The sequence below is a fragment of the Carlito syrichta genome, unplaced genomic scaffold, assembly GCF_000164805.1.
Source record: "Carlito syrichta isolate Samal-C Ts95f unplaced genomic scaffold, Tarsius_syrichta-2.0.1 Scaffold303182, whole genome shotgun sequence".
Taxonomy (NCBI): Eukaryota; Metazoa; Chordata; class Mammalia; order Primates; family Tarsiidae; genus Carlito; species Carlito syrichta.
Window position 1 is genome coordinate 115,453 of NW_007247278.1, and position 20,464 is coordinate 135,916.

General features: G+C 40.9%; 1 protein-coding gene and 1 pseudogene across 2 annotated transcripts in view; one reads left to right on the forward strand and one right to left on the reverse strand.

Annotated features, from left to right (window-relative positions):
• SEC24A (SEC24 homolog A, COPII coat complex component) overlaps nt 1–20,464 on the reverse strand; it is an 82,711-nt gene that overhangs the window by 13,544 nt on the left and 48,703 nt on the right. For both annotated transcript variants that reach the window (XM_021712319.1, XM_008057998.2), the window contains exons 14-18: nt 18,892–19,012; nt 18,262–18,420; nt 14,365–14,538; nt 8,641–8,751; nt 5,289–5,464 (exon numbers count right to left, since the gene is read on the reverse strand). In XM_021712319.1, coding sequence (XP_021567994.1) covers nt 5,289–5,464; nt 8,641–8,751; nt 14,365–14,538; nt 18,262–18,420; nt 18,892–19,012 — 741 coding nt within the window. The remainder of the gene's footprint in view (nt 1–5,288; nt 5,465–8,640; nt 8,752–14,364; nt 14,539–18,261; nt 18,421–18,891; nt 19,013–20,464) is intronic.
• On the forward strand, nt 13,913–14,329 carry LOC110595631 (annotated as a pseudogene).

The window sequence follows — 20,464 nt, forward strand, 5'->3', positions numbered from 1 at the left end:
CAGTCTTCCAAGTAGCCGGAACTACAGGTGCGCGCTACCACGCCCGGCTGATTTTTTGATTTATTGTAGAGATGAGGTCTCGCCAAGTTGCCCAGGCGGGCCTCGAACCTGCAGGCTCAGGCAATCCACTCACCTCAGCCTCCCAAAGGCGCGGGATTACAGGCTGAGCCACTGAGCCCGGCTCATACACACCTCTTAAATTATGTGTATTGCCCCAGCTAAGTCTTGAGAAATTAACTGACCATGGGAAAGTAATTTGATATCCCTGTTATCTCCTTTCTAATGTAAAATAGATCTAAACATTCTAGCTACCATACAGTGACAGTGATATAAAAATCTAAACAATATCACAGGAAAAATAAAGTTATATTGTAGATGACAAAATAAAGGTATATCTGAAGATAAAGGGATAATAACCACTAAGTGTTCTATAAATACTGGGTGACGATTAATGATGGCTGTCATTATTTCTCCCACATTTAGAGCAATTAAACAATACAATAAAGTTTACAAATCAAAAAGGAAAAATAACAATACAAATTAGGACAGCTGCTTAGTAGAATAGAGTTAATAAGTAACTGAGATTTAGCTACAGAGAATTAAGTCATGAGAGAAGGTTTTAAAGAAGAAAAAGGGGCAGAGAGAAAAAAGCTGTGAAATTATGCATTAAAACACGTGCACTGACGATAAATAAAACAAGATTATAAAAGGCTCTTGAGATTTTTGAAACTGGTATGTGGATAGTCACTAAGAATGAGGAAAGTTCCATGGAAACTGGAAGAAGGAACGTTCCATCTAGTCATTTAAGGCCAGGCTCGGTGGCTCAGCCTGTAATCCCAGCACTTTGGGAGGCCGAAGCGAGTGGATTGCCTGAGCCCATGTGTTCGAGATCCACCTGGGCAACTTGACGAGACCTCATCTCTACATTAATTCAAAAATTAGCAGGACATGGTAGCGCATGCCTGTAGTTCTGGCTACTTGGAAGGCTGAGGTGGAAGGATCGCCGGAGTCCAGCAGGTTGAGGCTGTGGTAGCGGGGAGCGTCCCAACAGCACTCAGTTGGGACGACAGAGTAAGACTCCAACTCGAAAAAAAAAAAAAAGAAATATTTACTGCCAGGCGCAGTGGATCAAGCATGCAATCCCAGCATTTTGGGAGGCTGAGGCGAGAGGACTGCCTGAGCCCTTAGGTTCAAGACCAGCCTGGGCAATTTAGTGAGACCTCATCTCTACAATAAGAAAAATCAAGAAAAATCAGCCGGGTGTGGTGGTGCATGCCTGTAGTTCCAGCTACTTGAAAGGCTGAGGTAGAAGGATCACCTGAGCCCAGCAGATCGAGACCGCGATAGCCATGAGTGGGCTACTGCACTCCAGCCTGAGAGATAGAGTGAGACTCCAACTCAAAAAAAAAAAAAAAACAGAGAAAGAGAGAGAAATATTAACTGAGTATGAGTGTCTATTATATACAAGAAATTCTATTCTTCCAGTGTTGGAAGTAGTGAATAAAAAAAGATAAAAATCTCTGTCTTCAGCTGGGTTCGGTGGCTTAGCCTGTAATCCTGCGCCTTTGGGAGGCTGAGATGGGTGGACTGCTTGAGCCCGCGGGTTCGAGACCAGCCTGGGCAACTTGGCGAGACCTCATCTCTGCAATAAGTCAAAAATTAGCCAGGCGTGGTAGACCACGCCTGTAGATCCAGCTACTTGGAAGGCTGAGGCGGAAGGATTGCCGGAGCCCAGCAGGTCGAGGCTGTGGTGGCCAGGAGCGGCCACTGCACTCTGGGTGGCAGAGTGAGGCTCCAACTCAAAAATAAAAAAAATAAAAATAAAGCCAGGCTTGGTGGCTCAGCCTGTAATCCCACGCCTTTGGGAGGCTGAGGTGAGTGGATTGCCTGAGCCCGCGGGTTCGTGACCCACCTGGGCAGCGAAACCTCATCTCTACAATAAATCAAAAAATCAGCCAGGCATGGTAGCTCATGCCTGTAATTCCGGCTACTTGGAAAGCTGAGGTGGAAGGATCGCCGGAGCCCAGCAGGTCGAGGCTGCGGAGGCCGAGAGCGGCCACTGCACTCCAGTCTGGGCAACAGAGTGAGACTCCAACTCAAAAAAATAAAACTAAAAAATCTCTGTCTTCATGCTTACATCCTATTAAGGGAGGAGTAATAATTAAGTAAAACATGGTATGTCATTGATAAGTGAAAAATACATGAGGAGGAACAAGCAATAAAGGGTGTAGATAGGATGGGGTAAGAGTGTTGCATTTGAGATGGGGGAGATCAGGGAAGCCAGGTCTTAGAGAAAACAGCATTTGAAGAAAGACCTGAAGGAGAGAGATTTTTAAATGTTAAAATTTAAATATTTATTTAATCTCTGTATACTTATATCTAAAAATCAAAATACATAATTTGAGTTAAGGAAATGAAAACTGCAGGTTGGGTGCAGGGCCTCACGCCTGTAAAGTCAACACTTTAGGGAAGCTAAGGCAGAAGGATTGCTTGAGCCCAGGAGTTTGACACCAGCCTGAGCAACATAGGGAGATTTCATCCCAACAAAAAACAAAACACAAAAATTAGCTGAACATGCTAGCTATAGTCCTAGATACGCAGGACGCTGAGGTGAAGGATCGCCTGAGCCCTGAAGGTCAAGGCCGCGGTGAGCCGTGATTGTGCCACTACACTCCAGCCTGAGGGACAGAGTGAGACTCTGACTCAAAGGGAAAAAAAGACCCGGGCACACTAGCTCACACCTGTAATCCCAGCACTTTGGGAGACTGAGGTCAAAGGACTGCCTGAGCCGATGGGTTTGAGACTAGCCTGGGCAACAGAGCGGATCGCGTCTCTACAATAAACCAAAAAATTAGCTGGACATGGTGGCACATGTCTGTAGTTCCAGCTGCTTGAAAGTTAAAGCAGAAGGATAGCCTGAGCCCAGCAGGTCAAGACTGTGGTGACTGTGAACAGGCCACTGCACTTCAGACTGGGCAACAGAGTGAGACTCCAACTCAGACAAACAAAAACAAAGCTTTTAAATAAAAATTTATAAGAGAAAGACATCCTAGGCCGATAAACTTGGACACTCATATATGGACACCTGATAAATAAGCCTAATCCTTTAGCCCAGAGTTCTCCCTTTTTGGGAGGAAGGAGTAGGAGCAAAAAGTAGGCAGGGAGATACATAAATAGTGAAGTATTAAATAAAAACCCTATAAACAAAGGTATGCACAAAGAGCTTTGGGGCCACAGAAGGAAAGGAAACTGCCAGAAAGATAACATTTGACCTCAAAGACAAAGATATGATAGTGCAATCTAGGCATGGAAATAGGTACACAGGTATAAGAAAGAATAACTAGAGAAGATTAAGAAGTGTAATGTTAGGCCAGGCACAGTGGTTCAAGCCTGTAACCTAGCACTTTGGGAGTCCAAGGTAAGAGGATTGCCTGAGCTCAGGGGTTTGAGACCAGCCTGGGCAACTTGGTGAGACCTCATCTCTACAATAAACAGAAAAACAAGCCAGGTGTGGTAGCGCGTGCCTGTAGTTCCAGTTACCTGGAAGGCTAAGGCGGAAGGATCGTCTGAGTCCAGCAAGTTGAGGCTGCAGTAGCCATGAGTGTGCTACTGCACTCCAGCCTGGGTGACAGAGTGAGACTCCAACTCAAAAAAAAAAGAAGTATAATGTTGACCAGGCATGTTGGCTCACGCCTGTAATCCCAGCACTTTGGAAGACAGAGGCGAGAGGATTGCCTGAGTCCACGGGTTCAAGACTAGCCTGGACAACATGGTGAGACCTTGTCTCTACAATCAATCAAAAAATTAGCTGGGCGCGGTGGTGCACACCTGTAGTTTCAGCTACTTGGAAGGCTGAAGTGGAGGGATTTTCTGAGTCCAGCAGGTCAAGGTTGTGGTGGCCATGACTGTGCCACTGCACTCCAGCCTGGGTGACAGAGTGAGACGCTGACTCAGTCAATCAATCAATCAATCAATCAATCAATCAATATGCTGGGCATGGTAGCGCACACCTCAGTTCCAGCTACTTGGAAGGTCGAGGTAGAAGGATCACCTGAACACAACAGGTCAAGCCTACTGGCTGCTGTGGCTGTGAGCGTGCCACTGCACTCCAGCCTGGGCAACAGAGTGAGACTCTGACTCAAAAAAAAAAAAAAAGAAAATTATTTTATTGGTGACAAATCATAATTCTATATATTTCTGTGGTACAAAGGGATGCTATGATATACAGTATGGGATGACTGGATCAAGCTAGTTAACATACCCATTGCCTCAAATACTTATTATTTATTGATTCCTCTCTGCATTTCTGCCCCACCATAGACTCCAGTAACTACTATTCTGCTACTTCTGTGTGTTTGATTCTTTTAGCTTCTACATGTAAGTGAGAACATGCATTGCATGTGCTACTTCTGGCACCAGCAATAAAATATATAATTCTTGTTTTGGAAAACTAATCATCATTTGATTTTTTTTTTTTTTTAAAGAGAAGGTCTCATTCTGTGGTTCAGGCTGGAATATAGTAGTACCATCATAGCTCACTGTACCTTCAAACCCCTGGGCTCAAGCAATCTGCCCACCTCGGCCTCCCAAGTAGCTGGGACTACAAATTTGTGTCACCATGCTTGGCTAATTTTTAAGTTTTTTTGTAGAGAAGGGAGTCTTTCTTTTTTTTTTGAGTTGGAGTCTCACTCTGTCACTCAGACTGGAGTGCAGTGGCCGCTCCCGGCCACCGCAGCCTCGACCTGCTGGGCTCCTGCGATCCTTCCGAATAGCTAGAACTACAGGTGTGCGCTACCACACCTGGCTCATTTTGATTTATTGTAGAGATGCGGTCTCGCCAAGTTGCTCAGGTGGGTCTCAAACCTGCGGGCTCAGGCAATCCACTCACCTCAGCCTCCCAAAGGCGCGGGATTACAGGCTGAGCCACCGAGCCCAGCTGAGAAGGAGTCTTTCTATGTTGCCCAGGCTAGTCTTATACTCCTGGCCTCAAGTAATTCAACCTCAGCCTCCCAAAATGCTAGGATTATATACATGCATCACCATGCCTAGCAATTTTTGATAACATCACTGAATACTTAGTGGGTATCTTATGAAAAAGGTCCTTGCTTTAAATCAGCTATTTGTAACTTTCTTTGGCTATGAATCCCCTCAAGGTTCAAAGAAGAGGTCAGTTCCCCATCCTTGGAAAATTTAACCATCATAAAGTTACACATGCAATGTTTAGGGATTCACAGAATAAAAATTTTTGATGTTTTCATTGTGTTACTTTCTGTTTTTGTTTTTCTTACCTGTTTAAGAAGAGCCAAAACAAAAAGTGGAAAAAGTCGCAAAGAAAAAGGAACCATGAGTCCAGGCTGCTGGTTACTTAGGACTGAAGAGCGGTAAGCTGAAAAAGAGTCGATGACTGCATTCACCAGAGCATCTCGAGCGTCACTCAGACTGGCAGTCATGGATCTGTCAACAGCTAATAATCAAGGTGAGGGTAGAGACAGAATAGAGAGAAGATAAAAGTTGAGATACTCACTGTTGGAGATGATTTTTAAAAACTACACTAAGTATCTCTCCAATTTATTACATGTGTTTATTACATGAGTGAAAACATATACCAGTAAAAGCATGCTCGGGAGAATCAAGTCAACCTCTCTTGAAATGCTGCTCTGCTGTTTCCTAGCTGTATAACAAATTTGGCAAATAATTTAGCCTACCTGAGCCTCAGTTTCCTCATCTGTAAAGTGAAAAACTTATTAATTCTAAGATGCTATTTACTGTAATCCACTATTTTATTTTATATACCACTAGAAAAGAAAAAGCACTGCAATTCAACACACAAAGCTTTCCTACCAAATCATTTTTATTTTATTTACTTGTCATTAATTTCAGAGACAGGATCTCACTCTATAGCCCAGGCTGGAGTGCAGTGGTATGACCACAGCTCACTGTAGCCCTCAAACTCCTGGGCTCAAGTGATCCTCCTGTCTTGGTCTTCCAAAATGCTGGGATTACAGGCACGAGCCACTGCACCTGGCCCCTAGGGTGGGTGGATGGGTATGTATGTATGTATGTATGTACGTATTTATTTATTTTGAGTTGGAGCCTCTCTATTGCCCAGGCTGGAGTGCAGTGGCATGCTCACAGCCACCACAGCCTCGACCTGCTGGGCTAAGGCGATCCTGCCACCTCAGCATTCCGAGTAGCTGGAACTACAGGCACATGCCACCACGTCCAGCATATTTTTTGATTTATTGTAGAGACGAGGTCTCACCAAGTTGTCCAGGCTGGTCTCAAACTCCTGAGCTTAGGCAATCCTCTTGCCTCCACCTCCTAAAGTGTTGAGATACAGGCTTGAGCCATAATGCCCGGCCTGGGTTTTTATTTAGAAAGAGCTCTTAAAGTTATTTAAACAGATTTTCATCATATGTCATGTTAGTCTGTTTACATGCATTTCTTTCTTTCTTTCTTTCTTTGAGTTGGAGTATTACTCTATAACCCAGGCTGGAGGGCAGTGGCATGCTTCTGGCCACCATAGTCTTGACCTGCTGGGCTCAGGCCATCCTTCCACCTTAGCCTTCCAAGTAGTTGTAGGCACGCGCCAGCATGCCTGGCTAATTTTTTTATTTATTGTAGAAATGAGGTCTTGCCAAGTTGCCCAGGCTGATCTTGAACCTGTGGGCTCAGGCAATCCTCTCACCTCGGTCTCTCAAAGTGCTGGTATTATAGGCGTGAGCTACTGCACCTGGCTATATGCATTTCTACATAAAATTATTTTCAATACCAAAAAAGCATCACTCTTCTGAACACTTCTTAAACTTCAACTAAACTCAATACATGTGATAGCAAAAATACATTCAAGAAAAAGATGTTATTAACTGTTATAAAATGTACACACAGGAAAGAAAGAAAGAAGAGTATTATTATCTGGTTAAGAGTAACTCTAAGACTTTATCAATTGAAGACATATCTTGATTTTTTTTTTTTTTTTTTTTTGAGTAGGTGTCTCACTCTGTTGCCCAGGCTGGAGTGCAGTGGTCGTGAGCATGCCTCAACCTGCTAGGCTCAGGCAATCCTTCTGCCTCAGCCTTCCAAGTAGCAGAAACTAAAGGCATATGCCACCACACTTGGCTTATTTTTTGATTTACTGTAGAGATGAGGTATTGCCAGGTTGCCCAGGCCAGTCTCAAACTCCTGGGCTCAGGCACTCCTCTCACATCCTCTTCCCAAAGTGCTGGGATAACAGGAACCACCGTGCCTGGCTATATCTTGATTTTAAAGGTGATAACATGTGAAAAAAATGTACATATTGGGCTCAACCAAACATGTTAGCAGAACCAATATTTATAAAGTTGTGAAGATTTATATATAATACACAAAACTCATTTAATACTTATTGTTGTTGATAATTATAATGATCATAATAATGATTATACAGTTACCAAGAAATGTTACTTAAAAAATAAAGGAAGTGACTCTCAAATTTCTTAGGTCATGTTCTTCAACATTTAACAATATAAAAGACTAAAATAGAGATGACTCCTTTACCAGGCTCACAATAAAAAAACATTCCCAATAGGAAATTTTTGAAAATGGGTAACTACTCCTGTTATAGGCAGATTAAAGTTTTAAGCGGACCCACTGGAAAAGTCTTCCCCGCCTGAAGGAGAAAGATAGCAAGGATCAAAATGATGTTATTAAGCTCTTAGTACTAAAAAAGAGGATAAAAAAATTAAAGAAGGCAACTATATCTGAGACGGAAGTAAACAAGTAAAGATACCAGTAAATTTTTGACTAGCTAACATAATTGGGCCAAAGCTGCAAACCTATGTATGCCAGTAAACTGGTTTTTGTTTGCTTTTGTCTTGTTTTTGAGTCTGAGTCTTGCTGTGTCACCCAGGCCGGAGCACAGTGGCACGCTATTGGTCACCACAGCCTTGATCTGCTGGGTTCAGGTGCTCCTACCACCTAAGCCTTCCAAGTAGCTGGAATTATAGGGGTGTGCCACCACACCCAACTAACTTTTTGATTTATTGTAGAGATAAGATCTCATCAAGCTGTCCAGGTTAGTTTTGAACCCCTGAACACAGGGAATTCTTCTGCCTCAGTCTCCCAAAATGCTGGAATTATAGGCATGAGCTACTGCACCTGGCAGTAAACTGTTTTCAATCCCAAATTCCATGATGCCAAGTTTAATGATCTTTATGGTACACTGCTTTCCCTGTAATCTAAGTTACAAAGTTCATAAAAAGACTTTTAAACAGTACTAACATTAAATATTATATAAGATATGGTTAAGTCCAAGTCGACAAATATTTAGAGTCAGAAAGTAGTTTAGTGCTTGCTTAAGGAAGGGAGGAGGGAATGAGCAGTAACTGCTAATGAGCAAGAGGTTCTTGGGGAGTGATAGAAATGTTGTAAAATTAAATTGTGGTGATAAATAAATTGTGGTATGGTATGTAATTTTATCTCAATAAAGCTGATTAAACAAACAAGATTATCTACAGCAGATCATTCAAACAGCTAATTAATTACCAGGCACCCAGGGAATCTAAAACACTGATACAATAAAGCTAATTATTTAAAAGAAAAAACTGTGTGGACTTGTCTAGTGTTATTACTTGCAAAATATTCAAAATAGATAACTCTTACCCATATTGGCCAATAATCCTGAAATTGCTTGAACATCAGCTCCAAGAAAGACATCATTCAGAGTCGAAACTACCGGCAAACACAAAGTATGAACACGAATTCTTCTTTCACCTTTGGGGAAAACATACAAATGATAGTAAGGGATACCTATATATAAAAATCACTTCTTCTGGGTGCAGTAGCTCATACCTGTAATCCCAGCGCTTTGGAAGGTGGAGGTGAGAGGATTGCCTGAGACCAAGGGTTTGAGACCAGCATGGGGAACTTGGCAAGACCTTGTCTCTACAATAAATCCAAAAAAAATTTAGCTGGGCATAACGGTGCATACCTATGGTTCCAGCTACTTTGGAAGGCTAAGGTGAAAGGATCACCTGAGCCCAGCAGATTGAGGCTACAGTGGCCGTGAGTGGGTCACTGCACTCCAGCCTAGGCGAGTGAGACTCCGACTCAAAAAAATTTTTTTTAATTACTTCTTTTCCATTTAGAGCCAAGTAGAGTTATACAGTAAGCAGAGACAGTATCAAAAGTTTTACTTCTTTTATTTTTATTTTTTGAGACAGGGTCTCACTCATGCTATAACTGTAGTGGCACCATCACAATTCACCACAGCCTCAAACTTCTGGGCTCAAGGTCCTCCTGCCTCAGCCTCCAGAGTAGTTGGGACCACAGATGTGTGCCACTGTGCCTGGTAAAGAATTTTTTTTTTTATCTTTGTAGACATGGGGTCTCACTGTATTGCCCGGGTTGGTTTTTAACTTCCAGTCTTGGTCTTCCAAAGTGCTAGGACTACAGGCTTGAGTTACCCTAGCAAAAATCTTTCTGAAAAGCAATATGATTATAACAAAATTTTTCAAAACTGTTAAACTCTATATCCTATATTTCCAGTTCTAGGAATCCGCTTTAGAGCTATGACAAAGAATTGTGTACGAGGAAAGAAATTTTAATCACAGTTTTCATTGAAACAGAACATCAGAAACAATCTAACTTTCTAACAGTAAGAAAATAAACAAATAATGGTACATAACTTTTAAAAGTCATGCTTTTAGAAAAAAATATGACAACAGGGAGATATTTATAAAATACTGTGAAATAAAAGTAGGTTATGACCAGGCACAGTGGCTCATGCCTATAATCCCAGCATTTTGGGAGGCTGATGCAGGACTGCTTGAAGCCAGGAATTTGAGACAAACTTGACCAACATCCTACAAAAAAAATTTAAAAATTAGCTGGGCATGGTGGCATGCCCCAGCTACTAGGGAGGCTGAGGAGGGTGAACCCCATGAGCCCAGGAGCTGCAGTGAATTGTGATTGTGCTACTGTACTCCAGTCCTAGCAACAGAGACTCAAGAAAAAAGAAAAGCCGGTTTTTACAATTATACAGCATAATCCAGTTACACAGCATATTACCAAGTAGATACTGATGCTGAGGTATGAGGATCACTTGAGCTCAGGAGTTTGAGAAAAGTCTGGGCAACGTGGCAAGACCCTGTGGATGGATGGAAGGAAGGAAGGAAGGAAACTTGAACAACAAAACCAAAAGCTACATAAGCATCTAATGTGCTTCATGGAGGACAAGAAAAGTATAAAAGAATCTAATTTTTTTTTTTGAATTGGATTCTCACTCTGTTGCCCAAGACTGGAGTGCAGCAGCATGTACCCGACCATCATAGCCTCGACCTGCTGGGCTCAGGTGATCCTTCTACCTCAGCATTCCAAGTAGCTGAACCACAGGCACACGCCACCATGCCTGGCTAAGTTTTTGATTTGTTGTGGAAATGAGGTCTCACCAAGTTACCCAGGCTGGTCTCGAACCTGTAGGTTCAGGCAATCCTCTCACTTCATCCTCCCAAAGCAGGGATAACAGGCTTGAGCCACTGCACCCAGCTGAATCCAATTTTTTAAAATGAGAAAAATATCTGAATACTAAAGAAGATATAAGAATGTAAAATAGGGTGGGTGTGGTGGCTCACGTCTATAATCTCAGCACTTTGGGAGACCAAGGTGAGAGGACTGCCTGAACCCACAGGTTTGAGACCAGCCTTAGTGAGACCCCCATCTCTAAAATAAATCAAAAAATTAGCTAGGTATGGTGGTACGTGCCTGTAGTTCCAGCTACTTAGAAGGCTGAGGCAGAAGGATCACCTGAGCCCAGCAGGTCAAGCCTGCATTGGCTGTGAGTGTGCCAGCCTGTGCATTGGCTGTGAGTGTGCCAGCCTGGGCAGTAGAGTGAGACTCTAACTAAAAAAAAAGAATGTAAAATAAGTATATGAAAAGAGTCCAAGGGAAATGTTATCAGGGAAATGTGAAATAAAACCATAAATTACTTTTTTAAAAAATCACAAAAACAAATCAAAAAACCAAATTCTAAAACAGTAAAATCACAGTGAAGATGCAGAGCAACTGAAATTGTTATACAGCTAGTAGGACTGCAAAATGATACAGCCACCTTGAAAAACTGTTTGGCAGGTGATTATAAAGTCAAACATACATTTACCATATAACCCAACATTTCCTCTTTCCAAGGTGTTTATCCTTGAAATGAAAATTTAGCCTCACACAAAAACCTTTGTGCAAATATTTATAGGGCTATATTTGAAAATGTGAAAAACTGAAAACAATCCAAATGTTCCTCAACTTGGTAGTGAATAAACAAACTGGGTACAATAAAATACTACTCAGGAATAAAAAGAACAACTAACAGATGTAACATACAGATTAATCTCAAATGTACTATGCTAAGTAAAAAAAGCCAGATTCAAACGGCTACATACCCTATGGCTCCCTTTCTATGACATTCCTGCAAAGGCAAAACTATCAGGTCAGAAAACAAATCAGTGGTTTCCAGGAACTGGGGACTGAAGAGGGGTTGACTATACAGATTTTGGGGATGATAGAACTGATTATTACATCTTAATTGTAATGGCAGTTACATGACACATTTGTCAGAACTGTGTAACTTTACATTACAAATGGCACATTTTTGGCTGGGTATGATTGCTCATGGCTATAATCCCAGCACTTTGGGAGGCCAAGGCAGGATGATTGCTTGAGCCCAGGAGTTCAAGACCAGCCTAGGCACACAGCAAGACCTCATCTCCACAAAAAAATCAAAAAAATAATTGGGTGTGGTTACATACACCTACAGTCCCAGCTACTCAGACAGGTACTCAGGAGGCTGTGGTGAGTCATGATAGTGCCACTGTACTCCAGCTTGGGCAACACAGTGAAACCCTGACTCAAAAAAAGGGAAAATAAAATAAAGGGAAAAAAGGCACATTTTATCACATGTCAATTATAAATTTTTAAAATGTTAACAAGAAAAGCCAGTGAGCAGAACAAACAAGGACTGAACTCTTGTTTTGTCAAATAAAAATGATGCCTAGAGATTAGAAATCCATCTATTACTTTTATGCCTATGGTGTGCTGTATTGATTATAATCATCATACAAAACTGAGTTTTTCAAATACTAACAGTCTTTATTTATTTATTTATTTTTTGAGTTGGAGTATCACTCTGTCGCCCAGACTGGGGTGCAGTGGCCGCTCCCAACCACCGCAGCCTCGACCTGCTGGGCTCCGGCGATCCTTCCGCCTCAGCCTTCCAAGTAGCCGGAATTACAGGCATGCGCTACCACAACCAGCTGATTTTTTGATTTATTGTAGAGATGAGGTCTCACTGCCCAGGTGGGTCTCGAACCCACGGGCTCAGGCAATCCACTCACCTCAGCCTCCCAAAAGGCGCGGGATTACAGGCTGAGCCACTGAGCCCGGCTACAGTCTTTATTAAAATGTCCTTATTACACAATCTTTATAGACTTTGGAGGGGCTGAAAAGATTAGGTGTACACAGCACAGAAACACTTCCAAAAACATTTACTGTTTAAGGAGGTAAAACAGAGTTAGTGGTTGGAAGTGGCAAATATAAATAACATAATTTACTACTAAAAATAATATTTAACCTTAGAATAAAACACAAATTATAAATTAGGAACAAATAAACCACACCCTTATAAAGTATTTTCTATCTTCCATTATGAGCTTCAAAACTTAACTCAAATGTCACCCCATGAGGCCTTTCCTGGCTACCCTACATTAAAAGAGCAACCCCCAGCTCTTCTAGCCCCTATGTCTGCTTTATTTTTCCTCTCAACTTTTATCAATATATAACAGTTACATATAACATCAATATATAACAAAATAAAATAACTATTATTTTATTTATTTATCCTGTTTACTGTCTGCTTCCCCTACTAAAATTAAGCTATACAAGGAAAAGAATTTTTTAAATATAGATTTATTAACTGCCTGCCTGATACACAGTAGACTCTCAATAAATATCTGTTAAACAAATGAATAAATAAAAGGGTTTAGGAAAATAAGTGTCAAATATCTTGGTTTTACCAAGAACAGCAACAAGGCTCTTATGATTAGAAATGCTCTTTTGAGCTGGGCACAGTGGCTCATGCCTCTAATCCCAACACTTTGGGATGCCGAGGCGAGAGAATTATCTGAGTCCAGGGGTTCGAGACCAGCCTAGGCAACTTGGAGAGACCTCATCTCTACAATAAATGAAAAAAATTAGCTGGATGCGGTGGCACGCGCCTGTGATTCTATCTACTTGAAAGGCTGAGGCAGAATGATCGCCTGAGCCCAGCAGGTCAAGGCTGAGGTGGCCATGAGTGTGCCACTGTACTCCAGTCTGGGTGACAGTGAAACTTTTGACTCAAAAAAAAGTAATGCTCTTTTGGCTTAAAAAAACAAGTAGGCAGGGTACAGTGGCTCACGCCTATAATCCCAGCACTTTGGGAGGCGGAGGTAAGAGAATTGCCTGAGTCCAGGGGTTCGGAGAGCAGCCTGGGCAACTTGGCAAGACTTCATCTCTACAATAAATTAAAAAATTAGCTGGGTGTGGTGGCCTGCACCTGTGGTTCCACCTACTTGGAAGGCTGAGGTGGAAGAATCGCCTGAGCCCAGCAGGTCGAGGTTGCTGGCTGTGAGCGTGCCACTGCACTCCAGTCTGGGTGGACAGAGGAAGACTCCAATAAAAAAAAACCAAAAATCAAAAACAAGTAGTTATCTCCAAAGAAGGAGTTTGTTATAGGCCATAGAATATATAACCACATCAAAAACTTAGCTTTACTATAACACTGTGCTTATAGTTAACACTACTGTGCTACACACTTAAAAACTGTGTTAAGGAGGTAGAGCTCATCCTATATGTTTTTTATCACAATAAAAACAAACAGCTCTTTCCACCATCTTTCTGCGCCACTATGGTGTGCATGAATGTCCTGGCTGATGCTCTCAAGAGCATCAACAATGCTGAAAAGAGAGGTAAACACCAGGTTCTTAACAGGTTGTGCTCCAAAGTCATCGTCCAGTTTCTAATTATAATGATGAAACATAGTTACATTGGTAAATCTGAAATCATTGATGATCACAGAGGTGGAAAAATTTTTGTGAACCTCATTGGCAGGTTAAACAAGTGTGGCGTGATCAGCCCCAGATTTGATGTGCAACTCAAAGATCTAGAAAAGTGGCAGAATAATCTGCTTTCATCCCGCCAGTTTGGTTTCATTGTACTGACAACCTCAGCTGGAATCATGGACTACAAAGAAGCAAGAAGGAAACACATAGGAGGGAAAATCAGGGGATTCTTTTGTAGGGATGTAATGCATATGTACAAATAAAAAAACTCAGTGGAAACAAGCAAACAAAAACTTACCTTTGCTGGATGTATACAACAGTGCTGACTGAAAAGAAACCAACTGAGTGTCAGTAAGACTCTCTTCTACTGACATCTGTACAGCATACCCAGCATCTGGGTTGACATTGGGCAAAGACAATAAGTCTGTTGACCGAACAAAGAAGTTCCCATGGAAAGTATGAATGGAAAGACCTAGAAGAGGAATCAAAATGGTTTCTATGTGCCCAGATATTGATATAAATTATATCAGATTGGCAGGAAGTTAAAAATTTTAGATAATACACAGTACTTAGTGATATTGAGGGATAAGAGGTGTCTTTCTAAATAAAGGTGGGATCGAGACTAGCCTGGATTAACATAGCGAGATCTCACCTCTATAAAAAATTCAAAAATTAGCTGAATGTGGTGGCATGTGCCTGTAGTCCTGGAAGGCTGAGGTGGGAGGATTGCTTAAATCTAGGAGGTCAAGGCTGTAGTAAGACATTATTGTGCCACTGCACTCCAGCCTGGGCAACAGAGTGAGACCCTATCTCAATAAACAAACAAATAAATAATTGTCACCATACAAATTTTTTTAAAAAACTTGTTCGGAGGATAACTTGGCAGTTTTTTTCAAAATTCTGCCAGAGATACTTATTTCGACCTAAGAAATCCTATATCTAAAAAAAAAATTTTTTTGGTTTTTTTTGAGTTGCAGTCTCACTCTGTCGCCCAGGCTGGAGTGCAGTGGCACAATCACAGACACCGCAGTCTTGACCTGCTAGGCTCAGGCAATCCTGCCTCAGTCTTCCAAGCAGCTGGAACTATAAGTGTGCCCCTACCATGCCCAGCTAATTTTTTGGTTTATTATAGAGACAAGGTCTTGTCAAGTTGCCCAGGTTGGTCTGGAAAACCTGGGCTCAGGAAATCGTCTCGCCTTGGCCTCCTAAAGTGCTGGGATTACAGGCTTGAGCCACCGTGCCCGCCTAAGAATTCATCCTACACGTACACTCATTCAAGTGCAAAACTTATCCATGTAAAAAAATGTTAGCAGACCTGTCTGACACAGCCAAAACTTCAGAAAGCCTTCAATGAGTATCAGTAGGAAAAGAATTAAATTGTGATTTATCCAATCTATTGAATACTAGGTAGAAGTTAAAAAGAATGAGAGATTTATATGACCTAAAATTAATGGATCTTTAAGACTTATTGAGCGAAAATATGTACAATGTTATTTATGCAAATATACCATATTATATATTTTTCATGGAGATGTACATAAGTCTGCAAATGTACAGAAAATGTACATACACATGCAAGCTGATACAGGAGGATTTGAGCTTTATCAATAATGTTTTTGTTTTTTCCCAGAAGAATAAATACATATCTTGCTTGTGAAATAAAAGTCAACTATAAAACAGTAATCAGAAAGAGAAAGAATACTGAGTGCACTGGTGCAGGCACTGTAGTCCTAGTTACTTGGAATGCTGAAGAAGGAGAATCACTTGAACCCATGAGTTTGAGCAACATAGTAAGACTTCATCTCTAAAAAAATTTAAAAATTAGCTGATCGTAGTGGTGTGCACCTGAAGCCCCAGTTACTTAAGAGACTGAGGCAGAAGGATCAACTAAGCTCAGGTGGTTGAGGCTATGGTGAGACATGATTGTGCCACTACACGTTAGCTTGAGTGACAGAGTGAGACTCCAAATCAAAAAATAAAATTTAAGATAATTATTTAACTAATTAATTAAATAAGCATCCTAGAAGGAGGGCAAAGGACAGCTTGTTGGCATATCACCAGGCTCTATGCAAAGCAAAGTATGTATAAAATAGCCTCTGCTTTGCTAAGTAGAAAAAGTCTTAAAAGTACTTAACAATGTGCATTTTCCCTGATTTATAACCAATATCTGCAGAAGGAAACATTTTTGAGAGCTGTCGATCTTAATGAATGGTCCAACAAATGTGCTCTTTAAAAACATAACTGCTAAACTATTCAAATAAACAAATTCAGCAAGGTTGCATTATTATATAATAGATATTAACTTCATATGGCACATGGTTTGACCAATAGATTTTGACATGTAGTGAACATGTTAGTGCATCTTTATTTTATTTTTTTTTGCTATAAATTTCATATAATCTTTCCACTAAAAAATGATTGCATTACACCACCTTAAAGAGGAATAATATTTTAAAATCTTTTTTTTTTCTTTGAGACATGGTCTCGCTCTGTCACTGGGCTGGAGTGCAGTGGCACTATCAGTCCAGCCTTGAACTCCTGGGCTCAAGCAATCCTTGCAAGTCAGCTTCCCAATTAGCCACCATACCCAGCTGATTTTTTTCAAATTTTTGTACAAATAGAGTCTCACTATGTTGCCCAAGCTGGTCTTGAACTCTTGGCCTCAAGTAGTCCTCCTGCCTCGTCCTCTCAAAGTGCTGAGATTACAGGTGTGGGCTACCACACCAAACCTTTAATGTCTTAATAAAAAATTTGGATATGGTTAATAATGTGGAGAAAGAAAAAAATCAAGTATTAGAGCACAAATTAAAAGATTTCCACCTTCTGGAGGTGGATGGTAACACAATAATGAGAACATAATTAATGCCACTGAACTGTACAGTTAAAAATAGATAATATCAGCAGGCCATGACAGTTCACTAATCTTAGCACTTTGGGAGGCAGAGGCGAGATGACTGCCTGAATTCAGGAGATCGAGACCAGCCTGCGCAACATGGTGAGACCTTGTCTCTATAATAATTCAAAAAATTAGCTGGGCATGGTGGTGCATGCCTGTGGTTCCAGCAACTTGGAAGACTGAGGCAAAAGGATCACCTGAGCCCAGCAGGTCGAGGCTGCAGTGGCCATGAACATGCCACTGCACTCCAGCCTGGGCAACAAAGTGAGACTCTGACTCAAAATCAATTAATTAATTAATTAAAAATTGATACAATGGTAAATTTTATGTTATATGCATTTTACCATAATTTTAAAAAAATAAAAATAATTGTACAAAAAAAACCTTCTACTACTATTGTTCAGTAAGAGGAATAAAAACCCATCAGTAATATGTTTTATTTCTTTGGAGGCATAGTTCTTTTTTAAAAAAAGTTGAAATAATTCATATACCATAAAATTCACCATTTTTAAATGGACAGTCCTCAAAGTAGCCTCTATTACTTTTTTTTTTTTGAATTGGAGTCTCACTCTGTCACCCAGGATGTAGTGCGGTGGCATGCTGCTCACGGCCAACACAGCCTCGACCTGCTGGGCTCAGGCAATCCTTCCACCTCAGTCTTCCAAGTAGCTGGAACCACAGGAACGCACCACCATGCCTACCTAGTTTTTTGGTTTTTGTTTGTTTTTTTTTAATTGTAGAGACAAGGTCTCACCATGTTGCTCAGGCTGGTCTGGAACCCCTGAGCTCAGGCAATCCTCTTGCCTCTGCCTCCCAAAGTGCTGGGATTACAGGCTTGAGCCACCACGTCCGGCTAATCTCTATATATTTTTATATTCTACAGATTCAGCAAAGTATCTTAGAAGGGCAAATCGTAAGTAGACTAGGTAAAAGTATGTCTGTTTGTTAATATAAAAAATATTAGTCACTTCTATGTAAGAAAAAAAAAGTGTTGGCCGGGCTCAGTGGCTCAGCCTGTAATCCCAGCACTTTGGGAGGCCGAGGTGAGTGGATTGCCTGAGCCCGCGGGTTCGAGATCTGCTTGGGCAACTTGGCGAGACCTCATCTCTACAATAAATCAAAAATTAGCCGGGTGTGGTAGCGTGCGCCTGTAGTTCCAGCTACTTGGAAGGCTGAGGCGGAAGGATTGCCGGAGCCCAGAAGGTCGAGGCTGAGGTGGCCGGGAGCGGCCGCTGCACTGCAGTCTGGGTGACAAAGTGAGACTCCAACTCAAAAAAAAGAAAAAAAAAGTGTTACTACCTTTGGTGCACCGAATCCTCATAACTGCCTCAAAGCCAATCTTCCGAGTGAGGTATCTCTGTAGTTCCTTCTCTAATTTCTGCACTTGGACTGGGTTGTGCTGATGATGGTAAGAGGGATAGTAATAGACACTGCCAGCTGAATACCGAGAAATACAACCTGGAAGAGAATACACACTCCTTTAAAATTGTACGGCTAACTGCTTCTACTACCCCAAAGTAACTGCAGACATTTGTATCAATCATTGTTTTTAAAAATTTGAGCACTGTGAGGTACAAGTGAGGATTTAGTACATAAGAAAGCTGTATGTAGGTGAAGTTTGGACTTCTAAACTTCTAAACCCACTCTCCCCCTGATAGTGGATCAGATACTCAGTGTTGGCACATGCCCCTCTCCCTGTATCAATGTTTCTTTAACTTGCCAAGGTAAACCACTATCAGAAAGAAGACTTCATTCCTTTAAATAGTAGTATAAAAATTTCTCTATTACTACATGTTTAGAGTTGAAGACTGTAAGGTTTACAATGAAGTGACTCATTAACTTCCCAAGAAAATAAAATGTTTGTCCTCTATTTAGAATCCTATCATATAAACATCATTTCACTTAAGAAACACATTGGAAAAAACTTACCCAGAGAAGCTAGATCAGAATACTGTCCACTGAGAAGGAATAAGTCAACAGCTACCTGCTGACCTGAACAATCTAAGGCTAATTTCTTATAGAAGTCAATGGATGGTGTCAGGTGTATTTCCTATTAATAACAAATTACAAAGAAAAATGTTAAAAATCATTAAATTGTCATAAAATTTAAATATAAATCTCCATATACCAAGATGTTAACAACAATAATCTGTTACTCTAGAAAAACCGTTTGCTTTGTGATATTATTTGATTTTTCATTAAAAAGCATACACAGGTCAAGCACAGTGGCTCACGCCTATACTCCCAGTTCTTTGGGAGGCTTAGGGGAGAGGACTGTCTGAGCCCATGGATTCGAGACCAGCTTGGCAAGTCCTCATCTCTACAATAAATCAAAAATTAGCTGGGCATGGTGGTGCATGCCTGTAGTTCCAGCTACTTGGATGACTGAGGCAGAAGGATCACATGAGCCTAGCAGGTTGAGGCTGTGGTGGCCATGAACATGCCACTGCACTCCAGCCTAGGTGACAGAGTAAGACTCTGACTCAAAAAAAAAAAAAAAAAAGCATATACAGTTTAAAATTTTTCTATAAGTTCTTTTGGTTTTACTTTAAAAAAAAGATATACTAATTTTATAATTATTATTGTAGCTAAATTCTATTAAATGCTCAGTATGTAGGGAACAGTTCTAAACAATTTATTTATAACATCTATTTAGTCCTTCAACTATCCTAAGAAGTAGGTACTACCATTATTTTCATTTTCTATACAAGAAAACAAAGGGGCAAAGAAATTAAGTAATTATCTAAGTATTTAAGTAATTATTCAAGTTCATACATGTAATAAGCAGTGGAACATAGACTCCAGGAACGATATCACAACCATATCATTGCGAATCAGCGGTTTCAAACTCTAAGTTTATATAAGCAAGGTGCTCAAAAACAATCCATGGCCATCAATATACCAAATTAGACTACTTTTAACTGCATCCAGGCTCTCTTTATCCCTAGTAAGTATATTCTTTTTGTACCTCAGACTTTCTCATCAAAGGCAGGCTGGACTGCTAGTAGCCTGCTAAAGGCATTAAAAATTAAAGGTCTACTTGTATACCTCATCCCGAATTGTACCCCATCTTTAAAATAAAATATAATTGGCTCAGTTTGTAATCCAGCACTTTGGGAGGCCGAGACGAGTGGACTGCTTGAGCCGCGGGTTCAAGACCAGCCCGGGGAACTTGGTGAGATCTTGTCTCTACAATTAAAAAAAAAAAAAAATAGCCAGGCATGGTAGCTCGTGTGTGTAGTTTGCTACCTGGAAGGTTGAGGCAGAAAGATCACCAGAGTCCAGCAGTGAGTGAGCGTGCCACTGTACTCCAGCCTGGGTGACAGAGTGAGACTATAACTTACATACATACATACATACATACATATCAAAGGAAGCACGAACAAGTAGAGGAAAATGTAATAAAATAGGAATGTCAACATAAAAGTGAAATCCTTTACCAATTTTCATTTTTTTTTTGAGTTGGAGTCTCACTCTGTCGCCCAGACTGGAGTGCAGTGGC